The sequence below is a fragment of the Oryza brachyantha genome, chromosome 2 (genome assembly GCF_000231095.2).
Source record: "Oryza brachyantha chromosome 2, ObraRS2, whole genome shotgun sequence".
NCBI classification, from domain to species: domain Eukaryota; kingdom Viridiplantae; phylum Streptophyta; class Magnoliopsida; order Poales; family Poaceae; genus Oryza; species Oryza brachyantha.
This window is the reverse complement of record NC_023164.2, coordinates 16,111,326-16,132,980: the sequence shown is the minus strand read 5'-3', so window position 1 is coordinate 16,132,980 and position 21,655 is coordinate 16,111,326. Positions and strand designations below refer to the sequence as shown.

Here is a 21,655-nt window from a genome sequence, read left to right as displayed (position 1 = left end):
AGTGTGTGGTGGACTCATCCTGGTTCAAGTTCTGATGTACACGAATATTTAGGTTCCTAACAATAATCCAATGAGATTAAAAATGCACATTGATCTTAAGTCTCTTATAGCGTTTAGTGGAGGAGGCTTTTGTGGATGTGTGCGTGGTCACCGTGTGGTCGTAAAAATTACGAAGTTTAACGTTTTAAAAAAATCTGTGCTATTATAATTTTCTACGGATGCCTTATTTTATATATTTATTAAATTAATTTTAGATAATAAACATTATGGTGGCATGGAAAAGTTTCATATCCCGGTTTCTTAACATCAACATTTTTCTTTGGTAGATCGGGTCCTATTGTCGTCCCTGTATGAGAACGCTCCTTGATTCTTCGGAAATCCGAATAGAATCCCCTATTTTGCGCGAGAAAATAAATAAAAAAGTATATAAAGAAGCTTCAGCTGGAAGAGTGATACCGATAGCTCGATGGAGTGATGTTTACTGCTTAATGCTGGCCTAGCTACTTATTACTGGGCATAAGCTTATAATAGAGTGAATACATATAATATAATATATTGATTATAAGGATGATACTCTCTCTCCGTATAAGACTTTGTTTAGATTGGTATGGATGTCAATGAATATATATTATATACATTCATCGATGGATGAATTTAGACAATACTAAAAAGTCTTACAATATAAAACAGAAGTAGTACTAATTTCTATCATATCTATTTCCCGCATATATGTATTTAACGTATTTTTTTAAATTATATGTAAAGTTGGCTCATGTATAGGAGAGAAGAGAGAATAGCAGTGAGCTACAGATTTATAGTCAGTTGTAGCGTAAATGCCAAGATATAATATGTGTATGATAGGTAGGACACGTTAGTATATGTTTTATATTGTATGAATTAGCTATTAGATTGACTATAAATAAATTGAAGCCAGTATTTAACTATAATGTTGAACTTGCTCTAAGAGCCAAACTTACTTCTTTTCTACCCTCTTTCTTCTCCATAGCATTTTACAGGTAGCTTATTACAGTCTACTTATTATATTTGCGCTAATTATGGCCTTGTGGGCGCAATTAATGCAGCTGGCTGTGACACGTCGGCCATCCACCCCCCATGACTCCATGAGGCCATGATCCACCCCACATTCCTCCCCGGGCAAACATTGACACCTGACGCCACCTCGTCTCGGGAACAGACGGCGCCAGATAGATAGATACAACGGGGCAACGGAGAGGAGAGAATCCCATAGGCCAAAAAGAAAAAAAAAAAAGGGAAACAGAAAAGGTCGAGGCCACTCGTCAACAGCAACGCGCTTCACGCTGGCTTTGCCACGCCGTGAGTCGTCAGGCTTGTGCTAGCTGGCTAATCTCTCTGCCTGACTGATTAACCCATTTTCTTTGTGTAGAGCAGGTACAGTAGCAGGCTATAAGTCAGCTATAAGCATATTTTAAAGAGATAAGTGATGAGAGAGAAAAGAGGTGGGCTACTAATTTATAGCCAGCTGCACACGGGCTTCAAAACAAAATATGTGTATGACATGTGGGACCATGTATTGATGTTTTGTAGATAACTATTGTATGAGTTGCCTATTAAATTAACTATAGATAAATTGGAGCTAGTAGTTGGCTATACTATTGAACTTGCTCTAACGCATCTGCAGGCACCACGGCTGGTGCTCTGCTGTTCCGACTGACAGCTGCGAGTGGTAAGAGCAAGTTCAATAGTATAGCCAACTACTAGCTCCATTTTATCTATAGTCAATCTAATAGTCAATTCATACAATAGTTATCTACAAAACATTAATATATGATCCTACATGTCATACACATATTTTATTTTGGAGCACGTGTACAGCTAACTATAAATTAGTAGCTCACCTCTCTTCTCTCTTCTCTTATCTCTTTAAAATATGCTTATAGCCTGCTATTATACCTGCTCCAAGGTAATACTTTTAGCCTGTTTAAGCTAACCATGTGGTGCCAGTTAGCCTCACATCGTCGGACACGTGTTTGAGAGTGGGGCTTTACCAGCTGTTCCAAAAAACAAATGAAGCTGCTCCTCCTGATCTGCAAACGCTGTGTTTCTGCCCGGGGGAAATGCAAGGTGTATTCTGAGAATCTGAATCTGCAGACAACGAGGTTTTGTACTATATGCTTCCTCCCTACTAAGATAACTTCACTTTCGCTGATCCAACATGTACCAATATCAATGCTGAAAAGACTATAATACACTCACTCTGTGCTTTTAGTAGGAGACGACATACCCATCGACATCGAGACGCCCGTGACGACTTCGTGGTTCTTTAGGATTTGCGGCCAGTCTTCGGAGATGTTTATAGAGGGGTTTGTATGCGTGCGTTCATAGAGAAGAGTGTAAGTGCGTTATGAACGTCTGCGTTGTACTGTGTTCTCATTAAAAAAATAATACAATCACTTTTATCAAATCCTAATGCAATTGTCTCTCACTTTATCTAGTTTCAATGCGATTGTTCATTATTTTCCGAAATTCTAATGCATCGAGTGCTTATAGATGAATTTATTTTTCAGGAAACAAAAGTGGACAAAGATGATATTATTTCATGACAAAGGAAGTATATTCTTAGAGCAATTTGCACTTTGGGCCATCTTTTTATTACTTAAATTTCACTTCGGATCATAAACATATATTTTTTAATTTGAACCAGATAAATTTGTCAGCAAATATATAGATTGCACATAGATATAATTTCACTGATGCACCAAACCGATGTGTTTAAAGTCGTTGATGTTTATTCTAAAATTATTCAAAATGGTCCAAAACTATGATAATAGCAAATTTATCCGGTATGAAATAAAAATTTAAGTTTAAAGATGATCTACAAGAAAACGCGGGTAATATATGGCTCCATTGCAATTTACTAGTATTAATTCTTACGAGCAATAGCAATACTTGCCTAGATTAATCGTACATTCGTACGCATGCTGAGGGTTTGTTCTCTCTCCTTTTGGCAGTTAAGTTTATAATGCTACGAAAGTATCTTTCAAAGATAATATATGCATATCATTTATTTTATATTTGAACTAATCATTTATGAAGTTATTGACGGTCGAAGCTTTATATTTTAAATGTTTGATCATGCATAACAATAATAATAAATTAAAAGACAAACGCAAAAAAGGAAGAGAAAAAAAGAAACGTGGTCGGCAGGATTCGAACCTGCGCGGGCAAAGCCCACATGATTTCTAGTCATGCCCGATAACCACTCCGGCACGACCACATTTTATGTTTGATTTTTGTCATAAAAACACTTTTTCAAAATCTAAGAACAGCTCTTTACATATATAAAAAAAATCGATATACTTTGAGGAAGTGATTAACGAAATAGAATACCGTAGCTAAAATTTGAAGTTTGAATGGGCTCTATGCTCTCATATGGATTGGGATCCAGTACAGTTGTGTTATTATTAGTGCAGAATAGCACTATACTCAATCTGAGCCCTCTATTCGTTTTATCTAATGACTATCCAATTCGGCCGATACAAACTAGAGGAATATTTTTGTTACACTTTATTTTGCCACAGTAATCAATTGCATATGAGGCATCCATTTTGATTCCTATGATACTAGTGTGACTGCTTAACCAAAATAAGGAGCTTGCTCACCGTGCGCACTGCAAGGGAATTAGCCCCCTTCAGTTCCATAGATCTCGTTGTTTTGGATAAGGTTATAGTCAAATTTTATAAACTTTGTCTATTAGCAACAACTTTAATATATTTAGTTTAAAAACATTACGGTAATATGTATCGTTGAGTTATAAAGAATAATTCAATAAAAATAAATATTATATATATATATATATATCAATAAAAAGTTACATTTAAAGATAGAATTAGAATATAGTGTTGTTGTCCAAAACATTAAGAATTGTTGAACTGGAGAAAGTTGTACGAGTTTCGTTTTTTAGATACATGAATGGTTTCGTCTGAAAGCGGGGGATAATTAGCGATACATCAAATGCTGAATTACAGTTTGATGTTGACGAGTTTAGTTTATCAGCTGTTCAGGCAGTACTGACTACTGACTACGGTTTCCTTACTCAAGTTGACGAAGAATTGTGTTGTGATTATTTATTGAGACATCCTTTAATTATTCACGACACGGTAGGTTCTTCTTATCTCCAAGTATTCTAATATCTTGAAATCATGGATACGTTATCGAACTGATTTGGTATCAAATTCCTGCCACAGGATCCACAGATTCCTTCATCTTATCGAGTGATATTCCTTTACCCAAAGTAATAAATTCATTTGTCTTGTCAGATGTCATTCCTTTCAAAAGCCCCTTGAGAAATTCACAGTTGTTCCTCTCCTCTGGTTATGTTCCTCCTGAAAACTGCAGTGCTTCCACTTCCTGCAGGCTTCCTATATATGCAAGAGCATAAAATGGTGGTGCAATGCAAGGATAGTTCTATGATGATGATCTTTCTATACCCAGCTGAGATTATGGTTTTTTGATGTATTATGGTGGGGTTATCTCCTTGGGCACGTTGTTTCTGTTCTTCCTACGATGTAATCTCTCCGTTTTATAATATAAGATGTTTGTTTTTTTTTGTAATGTTTGATCATTTGTCTTATTCAAATGTTTGACCATTTATTATTTATTATATTTATACTAAATTTTTAAATAAGACGAATGATCAAACGATGTAACTAAAAAATTAAACATCTTACATTATGAAACCAAATAAAATTAAACATTTTACGTTATGAAACGGAGATAGTATAATCGAAATGCCCAAGTTCATGAATCCATGGAATTTGGCCGTCTCGTAGCAGGAATGGTCTCCAAAAGGTAACAATAAAAACAAACGAACGTGGTCGGCAGGATTCGAACCTGCGCGGGCAAAGCCCACATGATTTCTAGTCATGCCCGATAACCACTCCGGCACGACCACTATTTCTCTGACGTTTTCTTAAGAAGAAATCTTTTCTTTTTTACAAACAATATATAAAACGCGATATATTTTGAGGAAGTGATTAAAGAGCTATGATAGAACAGCTACCATGGCTCAAACTTGAAGTCTGAATGGCTCTATATATGCTCCTATATATACAATATATGCATGCATACATACATGCCTTCTCTGTTCATCTATGATGCTGCAGGGCCTCTACCAGTTCTGTGCGATTATTTGAACGCAACAACTGTGCATGCATATTATTTTTATTTTTGTGGATCTAGGCTCCGTTTGAAAGTTATCAAGATTTTTGGATCATCTGATTTTTGTCATAGAAATTGAGAGTATAGAAGCATAAATTGACTAATACTAATGTTCACCTAGACGCTAGAAGTTAGATAGATGGTATGTGATCCATGGTCTTAAATCTAGCAAGTCTAGACAGCATAGACAATATACCATATAACACGCTATTGGAATATTTGTAAACATGTTCAATATGTTTCATAGAGTATTTGAAAACAACAAAAGTGAAATTTGAAAGTGTATCTAGACCCCTTGTGGATTTTGGATGATTGATAACAAACTAAATAAGAGACTACTGATATTTAATGAGTTAAGCACATGTTCAGTCCCTGAGATGAGAATGATTACACTTGGTGACTCTTATAAAAGAAAGAAAAAACTCAATGGCCGATGACAAATAAATTTGTTTCTGATTTTCTATTTGAGTTGCAGGGAAACCGTCATATTAAGTAGGCTCTTGCATAGCTCGATGTTTGTGTCTAACTGCTCAGGGATATCTTTGATCTCTAGAACAAGAGACATAAAACACCACACTCATAAATAAAAATGGTCTTTGATATTTAGTGATGACTGAAAGTTCTAATCGAGGCGACCAGAAGTTTTAATCGAGATGATCGGAAAGTTTGATCAGTTTTCTATGTTTAGGTGAGAGGCTTAATCTCAGAAGTTTGGATGATGATCATCAAAAAAAATTATCAACGTTTCCTACTAGATAGAGAGGGCTAATCGGAAGTTCCGATGGGTCCGATCGAAAGTTCTAATCCAGTCTTCTAAGAGTTTCTGTAAGTGTTGATCGGAAGTTTCGATGGGTACCATTGGAAGTTCCAATGTTTAAATATGTGAGTAATGACTAGTTTCGGAGAGGCGTGCGAGTATTTAACTCACACCATCCTATTTCAAGGGGTTGTCTACCACATCTTATAGACCTATTGGCTTATACTTTCAAGGATTTTCACCATTTATCTTTTGGATTAAAACTCCTTTGTGTATGTTAGTTGGAGAATTGGAAAGCTCGAAAGAGTAGGATTGATTGAGCACTTGAAGATCGACTTCAGGGCTAGGAGCTTATTAATCTTGGAGGTCCTCCTCTTAGCTGGCTAGGCGTCGCCTATGATCATCCTATTGTTGTGGATAAACCAGGCGAGTTAGTATGACTTTCCTACAACTCCATAAGGAAAAGAAGTAAATTTAGTGAAAACTAAGCTCAACCTTAAAGGTTGCTAGGTAGAGCAAGCTTCATCGGATATAGTAGCTCGTTGCCCTTTAGTGGACCTAGGTGATAATTCGGGAATGAAGCTTTGCCTTGGTGGTTTTCTAAGGGCCTAGGCTTCTTTCACGGTGCGAGGTTGGTAACGCTTGGGATCAATTGCAACTCGACTCCTTTGAGTTCTTCATTGGAGAGTGGATCTTCATGATCCAAACTTCGGCGAAAAATTCGTGTCTCCCACTCTCTCTTGCAATAACTTTATGATTTTCTTGCTTGATACACATTCCTGGTTGTATCTTATTGTTTACTTGCCTTAGCTCTTTCTTGGTGTGAGAGTTTCTTTGGTTGCATCCCTCTCAAGGGATTGCTCGAGGACCGAAAGTTCCAATCAGCATTGTATGCGAAGCACGGGTTCCGGTTGTTCTAATTGGAAATTCTAATGAGTAATTTAATTCAACTGCTAATTTTTTCAGGAACATCTATTCACCCTACCCTAAACGACACAATGTTTTTTTTTCAGATTTAAGGTTTAATTTATTTATAGAAATGAATCTCCTATTAGCTTTAATCTTACGTACATATTTAAGTTTGTACGCGTCGAAAGTCCATTGGTCCATATCCTAGACCATAGTTTGGATACCAGTTGTATGGTCTGCACTCGTCTTAATGGCATGTTCAATGGTAGAGTTTATTATAGTTTCTATCTCAAGCCACGTCAGCAGAAAAAAATCTTCACTCAAATGCTAGTTTCTTAAGCTGACTCTTCATAATTATATACTAATTAACTCTTCGTTCGTATTCATCTTGTCGGCGCCTCTAATTAGAGTCAGCATATGTACAAAATAGTTTTTTTGTTGTCTCCTCGTTTTATACACTAAGAATCAATGTTTTACTGACTACATGCAAACCGTTTAATTCGTCCTAAACTAGACAATAACCCATCATCTAGCGCCTAGACGCGGTTAGACCATTTTAGACTACAGTCTAGACGATCACCACTAATACAAATTTAATTTTTCTCTGCAAAGGTCAGACGAAGAAATTTGTATATAAATTGTTTTTTCATGAAACACGTGTTTATGTGCTTAGAAAAGCATGGCAACAAAAGAAAAAAAAATCTAAAATCTGATGAGGAAAAAAAATAGGGCCCTACCGTCTCGCAAAATGAAAAATGAGCGAATGGGCTGTTGGGCCGGATCTCCTCCTATCTTCCGGCCCACTTCCCCCTTCCGCAAAGAAAGCGAAAAAGAAAAAAAAATCATTTCATTCTTATTCCCTTCCCCACTCGCACGCCTACCGAAGAGGCGCGGCCGCCGCTCGCCTCGGCCGCCGCCGCCGCCGCGACGGCGGCCGCACCTACCAACCAGCTCCTGCTCTGCTCTGCTCCGTCCCGTCCTGGCGGCCTGCCTTACTGCGGGTGGGGTTGGGGATGCGCCCCCCGACTCGGGCGACGGGGGGAGGCGATGATTGAAGCGTGGGAGCAGCCCGCCGCCGCCATAGCCATCGCCATGCCATGGCCATGGCCATCTCCGGGTGGTGGTACGCAAACGCTTTCCTCTTGATAATATGAGGTTGAAATTCGACTCCGAGTTGAGAGGGCGTGTGGGCGCCTCGCTCCCCCGCTTCGTCGTCGACCGGATGATGCATGCGGCGGCCGGAATCGATGGCTGAGTGCCTGAGTGTGGTGCAGGCTGGAATGAAGGCGTTAGGGCATATCACGCCGTGCGGTAGCCTAGGTCGCGGCAGAAGGCTGGACGGTGGCGTGGTGCGTATTGATTTAGGGATGAGAGCGTAAGACGAGTGATAAGCCTCGCTTGAAATTCAGACTTGTTAGCTGTTAGGAATTAATCTGGGACCGATGGGTGCCTTTGAGTTTGGAGTGATGGTCATTATCCCTTTGGGCAACTGGGCTTATCACAGTTGCATCTATAATGAATACAAGTTATTGATGTCCATGGGGATACATCATACTTTTGCAGCCTGCGACTCTTGATGTTACAGTACATATACATGGATCAGTTTCATGTATGTTGTTGTGGGCTATACACCAATTGGTAGCTGCATATACAAGTAATGGCTCACTCTCACGTTATGGTAAATGACATGATGCTGTTCTGAATCAGTTGAAATAATTTCCTGGTGAGAATCTTAAAGTGAATTAATTCTGCTGTCATAGAAAACAATTATTCTTGATTTGGCCAATTTAAGCTAACAAGCAGTGAACAGATGTGACCTTTTTCTTGTTCACTTTCTAGTGATCTGGATGGTTTAAAAATGCAACTGCACTTGCCCTATGAAGATTCGGTAAAACCCCAAACTCCAGAAAATGTGAAATGGACAAATGACCAATAGCTTCAATTGAATAAATGTACTAAACCTAACCTTTTTCTTCTAACTATTCAACTTTATTTGCTAGTTGAACCATGGCGCCTTTTTACTAAAAATTGTAACCTATTTAGAAGTAAATTGTTCAAGTATATGTTTTGTGTAGTTATATTAACTGGGTGCAAACATACTTACGGAACTTGGGCCATCCTTACTAACCATGCTTCGTTGTACATCCAAAAGTACAATGATATATCGTATATCCAAAAGTGTATGTTTTGTGTGGTACTGTTAACTCGGTGCTTTGTTGTGAAATTTAGTTAGCCAGGGAAATCTTTACCCATAGCTCCAAAACATGTTTTCAGCTTGTTGTACATTCAAAAGTACATTAAATATATGATGATGTATCGTAAGTCAACACAGTGCTAATGGAGGCATGAAGCTTGAAGTTAATTCTGTTTTTTTTTTGTAACAAACTATGTTGTATTTTTCCATCTACGTGATACACCAACTTCCTATACCTTCCTATGTTGCTCTTCCATATGAAAGTGGTTGTATAAACTGGCAGATCGAAACCATTATATTTTTTTGTTAAGTTAGGAAATATATTAAAATTTGAACTTCACAACCACTCTGTTTCGTATATCCTAACACTTGGTGTTGTTCTGATGATGTGGCTATGTTTTACACTAAATACTTACTTATATATACTATCTGTTTATTATAGAAGGGCGAATTCGCTTTGGTTACTTTTGCTTCTTATCATTAATGTGACACCATTCATTTATTTTGGAAATTTTCTTGTCACTTAGAACATCTTATGTGCGCCTCCTTATCAGTCGTCCATCTAATCTTCACACCATCCAGTCAGATAAAATACTTAAGAATTTGTCAAATTTTTTACACTAAAAACATTCCATCCTTTTTGGTTGCAGGTTGCTAATGGTTCTGTGGGAATGCTGTAGTGCAGATGAGAGCTTTGGAATTCCTAATCTCATGCCTTGAATCCACACAAAAATATGATAGCATGGGATAGATTATTTGCTATCACAGATCACCTGCCAGCTTACCAGATCAATGTAGTGATTGGCACATAAATTATTCCTGAGGCTTTATATTGTGTAATCTGGTTAATTTGCAGTTATCAGTATATAAGTAAGTTTCATTTGCTTCTTTAGTTTCCAAACGATAATCAACCATTTCAACACAAGTTTACTCTATTGTTTTCTATCATATAAAATCACATTATGTTCCAATTCTATGCTGGATTGTCTTGATATGTTAATTCAAATTTGAGCTACAATGCTACATTGATGATTTGTACTAGCAAACCAGTTATTTATGAGAGACCTTTTGTAAATTATATTTAAGCTATGCTAATGATTGAATTTTTATTCTGTTAGGGTGCTGTTACATATGGAGAAAGGTTGAAGCTTCTGCAACTATATCTTTTGACCTTCTGATAGTCAATTCGTTGCATGTAAAGTATCAAACTAGTACAAGTTGATGAGAATGATGGCGGGTAAGAATTAAAAATTCTGTTCTGTTTCTAATAGAAACTTTTTGCAATACATAATTCCATGGTCCCTGTGAAAAAACTGCATTGGTATGTTTTTTTTTTTTCGTACTCACCAAGATAAAGATAGTTTGTTGCAACACTGGCTTACGCAAACATCCAAAAATGCACAAATATCCACATTTTGCACCTACCTTGTGACCTTTACACATCTAGGATCTAGGCTCTCTTGAACTGAGGTAGAAGAAAAAATGCTTCTGCATTTGGTTAGATGTTAGATTATGAGTACACAATGCATGCATGTGCAATCTTGATTGCCTGAATGCTTACGTCGCTAGCAGTATGCGTGTGCATTTTAGCTAAGCTTAGCTTGTCAGTGAAATTTACAAGATAACGAATGAAAAGATAGCCAGGATTTGATTGATCCAGTCAAAGGGTGCTCCTACTTGCATGACTATACTACTGCCCCCCTCCCCTTCGCTCTGCGTTACTCACTCTTTCACGCTATACTATAGAAAGAATAAAGCATCTTCTCCAGACTCCATGTATTTTTCAAATGCTAAACATTCCTGCACAATTAATGCACATTGTACTATTAATGAAGGTTAGTACTCCAGAATGATCATTGATACTCTGAGTTTGCTTAGTCAACTATCTAGCACTGCAAGAGAAATTGATGAATTATGTTGAATAATCAAAAGTGATGTTTACAACCTTTGTGATGCCACCGCCCAACAGGTACAGTGTCTCTTCAGAAATTTCAAGCATCCTGTTAGTTGTGCCGTTGACGCCTCCAATTGCAGATCAGTGAATGCAAATGCAGATCATGATTGTTGCTGGGTAGCTAATTCATATAATATGTATTGTGAGATCCCTCCAATTGGTATTCTTGTTGCATACGCTTCTTGCGTGCATATTGTAATTATGGACTTCTTAAAACACTCTAAATTGGCTCATAAAACATATTTCAATATCAATCACATATGAGCACTGTCCATTGGAATTTTGGTGCTTTGATCTTCCTTGGTTTCTTTTGAGGATTCATCTGTTGAAGTGTCAAGTCAGAAGTATTTATTGGTGAAATCTGTTGTAATCACACTGGGAGCATGTCTTTTTTTTATGAAACAAAGAGAAATGACGCCCTTGACAGGAAGCCTCATGTTATTTTTATTGTAAAAGCTTTGTATATCTGGGTTCATTTATCATTATTTCTACTGAAGATGCATTTGAAGTTTTAACTGCTTTTTGTGGAAAGGATGAATATAATCATTCAATTGCTCCCTTGAACAAGCCCTTGCATTACATGTTTAATTTTATAATGTAAACCATAGTTATGATATTTCCAGAATTTAGTATGAAGAATCATGCAAGATCCAGCTTCTAATTTCTGTATAAAGTCTGATCTTTTAGATCGTGGTGACTTGCATTGGTTTGCATGAAGATATGGACAGTCATCTTTGCAGTTAACTCTTTACCTGTTTACCAGCATGCTGCTATGTTTGCTTTTTTCTCTCGCGTGCAGTTTCTGGTTGGACAACATTCGAAAACCAGAATACATTGCTTTCTGCTTTGTTCTGTACAAACAGCAAGTAGTACAATGTACGTTATTTCCAGGAAGAGTGGTAGTACATTGTACTTATCCTCTCCTTCCTTTTACCTTATCGCAGGTGGCCGCAGATAACAGCAGTGCAAATATGCAGCGCCTCTGAAGCTGCAGGTAAATAACAATTTTCTAATTAAAAATCCGAGTTTTTTATTTTTATTTTTTATCCTTGACTCCTTCTGTCTTCGTTATCTTTTCTCTGCTTAACTGCACATATTTTGGACCTTACCTGAAGCTATCTCTAAAACTGCTGTTAACAGTAACACACGCACAGACAAAGGGAGGTTTGGTGGATGAATAAATTAATCTGGCCTAATGCCCTATTAATGAGTGTCTGAGTGAGGCATATTAGCCTTATCCTGTGGCACGTGATGTTGGCAAACTATGCCATGGTGCTCCTGAAAGAATACTAAGTATAACAAATAGGATCACATGCTGCGTCCGGCAAGAATTACATTATTATTCATCGAGGAAGTGGCAATGGCATGACTTTATTTTATTCCTCTTCCTTCAATGGCGATGGCCTATGAGTTTGCCTGGTTTGTGCTCTTCTATCCACCATCTCATACGTGGTGCAACCTGTTCCATGTGTATTGTCTCTTCGATGTGAATTTCTTGGGTTCTTTTTCAACACTAGTAGGAAATATGCAGTTGAGCAGCAATGCCTATAGGGACTCAAATATCTCTTTTCTTATCCATATCCGAGAAAAAGGAACTAAACTAAACATATTGGAAATAATTTATATGATAAATAATTTGCAGGACCTCTAGCATGAATGTTTTCAGAGCATAATTGCTATACTGCATGCAGTAACCTCAGGCAGCAATAACACGGATGTGGCGTATCCTGCTTTAAGACTATTTATACTCTGCAAGTAAAAATATATAAAGTCAACCCCTGAAAAACATTAAGAACTCAGTAGTGCTTGTATAATGGCAGTAGTTTATTCTCAGTATGAGAACTCTATGCTTTTGTTTCATTGTTTTCATATGCATTTTAGTTTGATATTTGCACCAATTTGGTCTCAATAATTGTAAATGCTAAAAACAACTTATAAATGCTTAGTTTTTTACTAGCATTCACTCAAAAAGTTCATACTCTAAACTTCTGAAATACTCTTCCAGGGAGGCAGTCTGAGTTGCATTCAGAATATAGAGGACATCAAAACTTGTCAATATCCACGTCTTATTCCTAGAAGTGGCACACAATTGAATGTTTACAGTTGGCAATATTCAATGCTATCAGGTTCTCTTTGCATATACTTGATGTCTGTTACACACAAATCAAATAATAGAAATGATTGCATACTATATCTTTCTGTATATGTGGTTTTAAAGCAAATTTGAAAGGCTATGGCAGTGTTGTTCTGACATGACCTCTTTAAATTACACCATCTATCATTGCTAGACAATCCTTTTTCTAGTATATAGGAAGATGTATTTAGACTGCCATGTCATTCTTTAATCTATCCTTGTTTACATTGAGGTGCATTGTGCTGCATAGCACAAAATAAATAATAAGTTTTTCTAAGATTAAAACTTAATAATCTGGAGCATAAACTGTCTGAAGTTGGAATTTGCAGGTCATGAACGTAGCTTGATTAATGTTCACATTCTTGCCATGACTAACATTATGAACTTGATTTTCTAGTAAGTCAATTGACAAGCATCTGTGCAGCATTATTATTTTTTTCAGTTTGGCCGTAAAGAAATGATCATGGAGAAGTCATGTAGCATTTTAGTATTCAAGAAACTCCCATGCTATCAGTTAGCATCTATTGCATATTGTGAATTTTGTTAGTTGTGATGCAACTATGTTAGATCAATGTTATCATGTTCTTTTCTTATAGTTTACGTACGGGGAATATAATTGACGTAACAGATTGCCACCTCAGTTCCTATAACAGACACACAACTTATGCAATGTATGTCATGTTGCACGCCTATTATTGCCATTTAATAATTATGATGTAATAATGATAGATCAGTTGATGAGTTTCCATACGAGGCATTCATTAAATATATAATGTATATGCATCATATTCATTGGCATTATAAATTTTACTTCTATAATTTTACAGTTGTCACTCATAATGTAATTATTAAAATTTAAATTTAAGTACATTATTACTTCCATTCCTTGCATAGGGACATGGTATTCTGATGTGTCAAATTGCTGAACAAAGTCTATGGTAAATGTTCAGATTTGGGAGAAAATATCACTCAGTGTTCTTATCCACTTAAATGGAAGACTCCATTTGGCAAATTATGATCTGCAATCTGGAAGGATATTCCCATTTATATATGTACAAGAAAGCAGATTTTTCAAGTGCTAACTGCTAAATTGGTAATGATAGGTTAAGACATTGATTTGTACTTCAAATTTTAATGTACATGAATTAATGGGATTATACCCAGTGTGCATGGCACTAGTATTGCATCATCAAAGGTTAATCAGTGCATAGAATTTTTTTTCAGAAATAAGGTATTAGGTGTACCCATACAGTTGATGTTTTTCCATAGTTTGGAACCAACCACCGATCAATAACAAAAGGTCTTGCTACTTCTGAGTTGGTGAAGGCTTGTCACCAGTGCCTTTCTTACCTATGAAAAGAGGAGTGGTGTAAGATTGCTTCCAACATATCTGAGGTATGTTTCTTCTTAAGACATCTTGCCTGCATTTATTGATTGGATGCTTTATGGAAAAGCATCATATGAATCACAACATGTACATATTAAATGATGGATATAGATGACATTTTGGTGATTGCATGTAAAAGTGCCAATCTAACAAATATCAGTAGTATGTTATGAGATGGAATAAAAAAGTATCTGATTTTAAGTGGATCTGTGGTTTTGTGGAAGTGAACATCTGCAAAAGAGGCTATTCATGATTTGGTGTTTGCTTTGTCATACAGCTCCATCATAGCACATGAACTAGAGTCAAGCATTATTTATGCAATACCAAGTGAATGACTTAACTTTTCTTCGGCGGTAGTTTGGGTAACACAATATTCGGGGGGCCTTTTTAATAATAGAGGCTAAAAGTGTGATGCCTGAAAGGAAGGTGAATTTCTGTAAATTAAAGAGCTTACATACTCCTTGAGAAAAACAAACTAGTTCTCTTAATGGCCACTTTCTCTTGTAAAAATGTTTGCAAATTGATATTAAAGGTTGATTCTGTTCTATATATGTTTTTCCTTAAAAACTCTGAAGTCCTTAAGCCCTCAATCTGTAATCCTCTTGAACTATATTAGTTTTTATATCATGGGTTATGTGGATTGTGTGGTTTGAAAATATTGATATCTGACTGCAGAAACCACTACTGCAAAGTTGTGCCAATCCTTGTCCAAAAAAACTAACTGATTTGCGATCTAATATATTTGGTGCTTTAACTCCTGCCTGGAGGGAATGTGGCTTTGATTTGAAATCCATTTTCATCAACATTATTCTATAGTTTGAAACATAATTTTTTTTATGGAAATTTAGCCGTCACTGTATTTTTTGTAGGCTGGCACATTGAAAATGCCACAACGCTTGTCTGGATCTGTTAGCTTTGGTATCTAGGATATTACACACAAGCCTTTTCTTGAAAGTTACTTATGCTGTATTGATGTGTATGCTCTTTTTAAAAGCTTATCCCTTGACTTTCTAATACGCCTATTATATCATTGTACTGCAGCCGAGTGGGTTGTTAGGAATGCGTTTTCGTCAAAAAAAGACAAAGAACTATGTTATGATAATTGAATTGGTACATTTACATTTTAAAACCTAGAGTATTGTTTGCACTCTACTGAGAAGCCTTCAGCTTCTTCAGAGCCAACCCTCAGCACATCATGTATTCATCTGTTTGAAAATAGAGGAATATACTCCCTCCATATTTTTGATATGATGTCGTTGACTTTTAGATCATGTTTAACCATTCATCTTATTCAAAAAAAATATTATTATTAATTATTTTGTTATAATACGATTTATTATTATAGGAAATTTAAGTATGACTTATAATTTTGTATTTTTGATTAAAATTTTGAATAAGATGAACGGTCAAACATATATTCAAAAGTCAACGGCGTCATATAAAAAATATGGAGTGAGTACAATATTACTCGGAATCTAAACAAGAGAAATCATAGCAAGATAAGTTGTAAGTGGCAACTAAGTTTCTCCTATTAAATGCATGAAAAATTGGGTATGTGGAAGTTTCAACTTAAAACTTCAAAGTACTTTTTTCAAATTTTGGATACGTTTTAAAGTATGAATGCACAATGTTTGTAGCACACAATGATGTGGCATGAGATCCAGCGGTATTAATTTGTACAGAAGCTTTATTCATGCCTGTCTTCACAGTTGTCTTCATTTTGGACTTAAATTTTGAATACAGCATTTACTCTAGTTCTGTGGTTGTGGAGCAGGCATTTTGTACTAAACCTTTCCCTAATGAGGTTGTTTGAGTCTTCGAAGATTCTTTTCCTTTTTAATATTACGATATGCAGCTCTCCTGCGTGTTCAAAAAAAGAAAAAAACAGCTTTACTGGACTTGCATAATTTAAAATGGCATCAAATTAATAGAAACTTCTATAAACAATACTGAGTGCTTCTTTTTGTTCCAAAAAATAAATACATACAGATCCATCAAATAAGTAGTATGTTTGGGTTTTGGAAAATTGGATTAAATATTCCAGGTTTTAGTGCTGATGTTTCAGTCTTCTATCTCTGAAATCAAGATATGTCGATGTAAAAATAGTTTGACTTTTGTTTCCTGGAACATTCAAAATCAATTAATATGCAAAGATGTGTTTGGTTTTTTGGATGACTTATATTATATTGGGTTTTATTGCCTACATGAGGGTCGGAAAAATTAAAAAAGTTTTGACCTCATCATCCTCAGTTGAGTGCTCTATACTTAACTGTCTACTTTCATCTACCTATAGAATATCTAATCAGATGCAGACTTAAAAAAGATTGGGCAATAATAAATGGTCCTCAATTCACTCATTTTTTATGTCATTAATTTTAGATCCATAGTCTGTCAAGATGCAATTTGTCTTTCTGATAAACTTCATACCCCTGACCACGTAATCAACATTTTGCTCTACTATATAGAAACAGTACATTGTCAAAGAATATTATAAATACATTACTGGTTCTAATTGCCAAAGTAAGCTACTGTTGAAATTTTACTGAAAGCAATGTGCATGTTTTATAAGCTCTGTGATAGATTCCTACTCAATTTTTCTTTGCAAGTAGAGCGAGAACAGTCCTTTGTTGTAATCTATGACATCCTTCTAGAAACATCATTACATGATGATTGGAATTCATGTGCATGTGTGCTGCATGATTAATGTAGCAATAGTCAACACCACCTTGGGTTGACTGAAGTGACTCTTGTCAGATTCATCAGTTTCAGTATAATCTTTATGCCGTAGCATTAAATTCATTGTGGTCAATCAGTAATATACTCTCACTGTACCATAATAGTCTTCTTGTTGGTGTTTTGTTATAATTTGAAGGCATGCTTCATGTTAATTAATCCAGATCAAACTTGCTAGTTATATAGCAATTCTGGTTAGATATGCTTTTTTCCATTGTGACATCTAATCGGAGTTGCTTTAGCATTATTGACTTGTAGAACCCACAAATGCCATCTGTATTCACTACGTACTACGTGTTGGCTCGTTATATGTCGTCCAAACTCCAATTCACATTATCATTTATCAGATCATTCATTCATTCTTTCTTTTTTTTTATAGAATCACATTCTCATATCATGGTTATATATATATATATATATATATAGAGAAAGCCTTTATCCTACTATCAGGTGTAGCTACTACCTTCACATCTAAGGTGCAGAAACATCTCTATACATATTTCTTCTCTCTTCCAATAGAAAGTACAAACTCTATACATGTAGTATCATTCACATGAGATTTAAAAATATCTATACTTTCTGTTGAGTGGGAACAAAAATAATTATGAAAATATTTTTCATCTTGGACGTGCAGGGAGTAGCTATACCTGATAGTAGGATCTTCCCTTAATGATAAAAATCATTACGAAATAAATGATAATTATGTAATTTTTTAATAAGACGAATTGTCAAACTGTAGAGCTAAAGTTAACGGTCTTAAACCTAAAAATGATGGGAGTATATCAGAAGATATGGGCCCCACTCCAGCTCACAGATGATTCCAGTTCAGATTTCACATATACAGATTCTAGACATTACCCCATCTTACCTACTATCTTTACTTAGTGATATACAATTAATTCAATGAGGCTTTATTGCATAATTGTTTTATTCTATGTATTCATTTCATACCACTGGCTTATTGAATAATCTTTGAGGATAGATAACTTCTGAAGCAATTTTTATGACAAATTAATTTCTATACCTTTATTATGCTCAGTATCACTGTCTGTACAATTAAGTGATAATTCAAAAACCGTGAATGCATGGAAGCTTTCAGCTATGCTTATTATTCTGGAGGAAATAATCTTCCCCTCCTAATTTCCTTTTCATTCAAGAAACATTATGGCCAGTTGACACGGCTCTATCGCAGCCATTGGAAATCTTAAATATTTGATATAACTTCTACATATGTTTATAAAAAAAAATATGTTTAAATTGCTGAAAATGAAGTACAATGGTTTAGTAAAAAAACGTCTTTTATGCACAAAGAGTAAAGTATTGTGAAGCATGAGTTCATATTGCCCCATTATTTACATCAATCAGAAAGAATATGTACTGAAGCCTGACGGAACAACTCAGATATAGAATGTCCGCATGGGAAATCCTTAACCAAACATTCATTGATATAACAATTTGTGAATTACCAAGTTAATGGCGCACATAAATTTTTGATTCCAATTATTTGTCACTAGATTGATCACCTTCCCTAGCATTAAACAATTAAACAATAATCTAAAGCTATATTCTGGTTACTTATCCATCTTGGGTACTGATATATTATTATTGATTATTCTGGTCAATTCTTCCTCATGATTGGCCCATCACCACTATATATGTGATATTTGCTAATTGCTTCCTCTTTGCCTCCTCACTCCATGACCCCCCTCTGTCTCCTTGACATGGAACTTGAGCTTAGTCTAGGGGACTCTCCAGCTCCAGTGAAGGCCACTACTGTCGTGCCTACACCGGTGCCTCCACCTACATGCATGAGCGAAGGAGAAGGCTTGGAGCTTGTGCTTGGAGTGAGAGCTTCTAGCAGAGATGAACAGGACAGCCAGGCGACATGCACACAATCATCAGAAGAAGCCATGGAGGGATCAGTGGAAGATGAAGCTCGCACTCATGGCGAGGCTCCTCTTGAGAGCTTGAGCCTCCCTCTGTTTGTATTCTTTGCAGAGCCTCTGACCGGTAAGTGAAGAGAACTTTATTTCCATGTGTTCTGCTGTCATGATTAGTTGCAACTTCCAGGCCGTTCTGTGGATGATTAATTAAGTATAACAGAGCTTAACAAGAAGAAGTATGCATGAAAAATCGTTGGATGGTGATGAGTCCTTTTCTGTATATATAGGCAGCGAGAATTCAGAGCTGTGCACACGTGGTCTTGATGTGAACACTCGGCCAGCAGATGGAGGCGCAGCGGAAGTGAGGCCTTCTTCGTCACCACCTTCTATGCTGGAGGCATCCACGAGACAGCAGGCAGCTGATCAGCTGGAAGCTGCAGACGAGGAGAGCGGTGGTGGCGGGGCGAGGAAGAAGCTGAGGCTGTCCAAGGAACAGTCCTCGTTTTTAGAGGATAGTTTCAGAGAACACAGCACCCTAACTCTGGTATGTGTCGTATCTTTCCTACAATTTTGTCCATACCTATCAAGTATCAGGCTTTACATGTCTTGTCAAATTGATATTAGGTCAGTTAATTTGCAGATAATACTGTCTCGTTCAGATATATGATAAGGATACTATTCAATCAACTTAATTTAATTACCCTCTTCTTGACTTTGTTCTAAGAGATCAGCCATATGTACAGTTTCGATGCTACAAAGCGTTGTGAATTATAACAGTTTGATGATTTCTTGGGTTCTCTTCAGGAAATCCTATATAATCATCCGTTCATCACACGTCTGTTTTCTAACAGTGATCGATAGTGCCTTTAGATTATGATCATTTTCCTTAGTTTTGAGTTTGCTGGGCACATATTTTGTTATATGCGCATGAAATAGTCCAAATTACTTCCAGAGGGCATTCGTTCTTCTGAGCTCTGATGGCAATGGATCCTTGCAACAAAGTAAAGAAGGGAATCTGAGATCTTTTGGCAACAAATGTCATGTCTCACCTCAATGGATATCACATGTTTGATTTCACACTCGAGTGTGATTGGGATGTTTACAGTTTAGGACTCTTGTAGATAAAAGTTCCAGCATACTGTGATTGAAGTCAATAAAGCTAAAGTTCTTTGTTTGCAAAAGATACAGTTGAAATGAAACCAAATGTTACTTTTTCATTTCCATACAGAAACAAAAGAGTGATCTAGCTAATCGGCTCAACCTTCGGCCACGCCAAGTGGAGGTCTGGTTCCAAAACAGAAGAGCCAGGTAACTATACATCCTCCATATATAGTCCATACCATGATATCAATCTCAACCAAATTAGGAATGATGCTGTTTCCCAAACTGAATTGTTCATCTTGATTGCTTTGACCTAATTGAACAACTTACGTATACACACACTGACACACACATGATACTCACTGTTCACAGGACGAAGCTGAAGCAGATGGAGGTGGACTGCGAGCAGCTGAAGCGTTACTGCGAGAGGCTGACGCAGGAGAACCGGCGGCTGCAGAGGGAGGTGGCGGAGCTGCGTGTTCTCCGCACCACGCCGTCGACGTACCCGCCGCTCTACGGCGGCCTCCATCACCTACCTGCCGCCGCCGCCGCCGCCGGGTTCCTCCGGCCGTGCTCCTCGTGTGAAAGTCCTAAGGTCGTTTCTGCTGCTGCAGCAGCAGCCGCCGGTTACTCCCCACACGTCGTCGTCGCCGGCGGCGGCAGCGGCGGCGGCACCGCTCCCGGCGCTGCCGACAACGCCGCCGTGTGGTCTCCGGCTGCTGGCTCTCCGGCGGCATCCGCCGCCTTGTTCGCCAGGCGGCCTCACTTTGGCCCCTTCGCGGCCGTCATTCCGCCGGTGCTGCGCCGCCAGCCATCAGCGACGTCGTGATCGATGAGCTAGGGAGCCCTTTGCAGTTTCTTGCACTGCATGCGCATGCTAATTAATTAAATATGGGGTGTATACGTACATTGTATTGATCCTGTGTAAAATGTTGTCCCTTTTTTTCTTCATTGTTCATCAAAACCGTACTGATGCATATAGGAAAATATGTATATATATACTCTTCAGAAAGAATTAATCAAAGCCATATATACTCTGTAAAAAAATGTAATATAAGATTAGACGAGTGAATCAATGTACCACTCTCATACGTACCTAACAAATGATGGTGTGAAAACTACTTGGTGTAAATGTGTATTATACTCGTGCTTGTATCTCTCTCATACACACCTAACAAATGATATATATATACTCTGTGTTGCGATCTTGGAAACTACTTGGCGTATACAATGTACTGTGCTAGGCTTAATTAGTAGTATATTTGTGGAATTAATTCCCCGGTTGCGTAATTGACCTTTGGTCGGTTTGTCCTTACGCATACACGATAAGGTTCGGGCGGGCAACATCAGATCATGTATGCATCCTCTCGATTCTGTAGCCAATGGCTCATGGCTAATAAAATT

The 21,655-nt window shown here is 37.1% G+C and overlaps 1 protein-coding gene and 2 non-coding genes across 10 annotated transcripts; 1 reads left to right on the top strand and 2 right to left on the bottom strand.

Moving 5' to 3' along the window:
• Positions 1–3,174: 3,174 nt before the first annotated feature.
• On the bottom strand, positions 3,175–3,256 carry TRNAS-AGA. The gene has a single exon. It is a non-coding gene; the product is annotated as a tRNA-Ser (tRNA).
• Positions 3,257–4,851: 1,595 nt separating this feature from the next.
• Positions 4,852–4,933, bottom strand: TRNAS-AGA. The gene has a single exon. It is a non-coding gene; the product is annotated as a tRNA-Ser (tRNA).
• Positions 4,934–7,749: 2,816 nt separating this feature from the next.
• On the top strand, positions 7,750–21,455 carry LOC102705227 (homeobox-leucine zipper protein HOX7-like). Of its 8 annotated transcripts, none has more exons than XM_040520373.1 (12): positions 7,750–7,988; positions 9,710–9,929; positions 10,178–10,296; positions 11,958–12,007; positions 12,154–12,432; positions 13,019–13,139; positions 13,477–13,543; positions 14,098–14,542; positions 19,006–19,277; positions 19,438–19,694; positions 20,379–20,458; positions 20,624–21,455. In XM_040520373.1, the coding sequence occupies exons 9-12, from the start codon at positions 19,076–19,078 to the stop codon at positions 21,078–21,080; spliced, it is 996 nt and encodes a 331-aa protein (XP_040376307.1). In that variant the 5' UTR covers positions 7,750–7,988; positions 9,710–9,929; positions 10,178–10,296; positions 11,958–12,007; positions 12,154–12,432; positions 13,019–13,139; positions 13,477–13,543; positions 14,098–14,542; positions 19,006–19,075; the 3' UTR covers positions 21,081–21,455. The 8 variants fall into 8 exon arrangements, 7 of the variants coding, with proteins under 7 accessions (XP_040376307.1, XP_040376308.1, XP_006648759.3 ...); XM_006648696.3 differs by lacking the exon at positions 13,477–13,543 and having other exon boundaries at positions 7,751–7,988; positions 14,042–14,240; positions 14,372–14,542; XM_040520372.1 differs by lacking the exon at positions 13,477–13,543 and having other exon boundaries at positions 7,751–7,988.
• Positions 21,456–21,655: the final 200 nt, after the last annotated feature.

What these genes read in the sequence shown, in the direction of transcription:
- LOC102705227 (XM_040520370.1), top strand. Translation starts at nt 18,965, where the DNA reads ATGACCCCCCTCTGTCTCCTTGACATGGAACTTGAGCTTAGTCTAGGG. An exon ending in CTTTGCAGAGCCTCTGACCG is followed by an intron (nt 19,278 to 19,437) that starts GTAAGTGAAGAG and finishes CTGTATATATAG; the next exon opens with GCAGCGAGAATTCAGAGCTG. An exon ending in TTCCAAAACAGAAGAGCCAG is followed by an intron (nt 20,459 to 20,623) that starts GTAACTATACAT and finishes CACTGTTCACAG; the next exon opens with GACGAAGCTGAAGCAGATGG.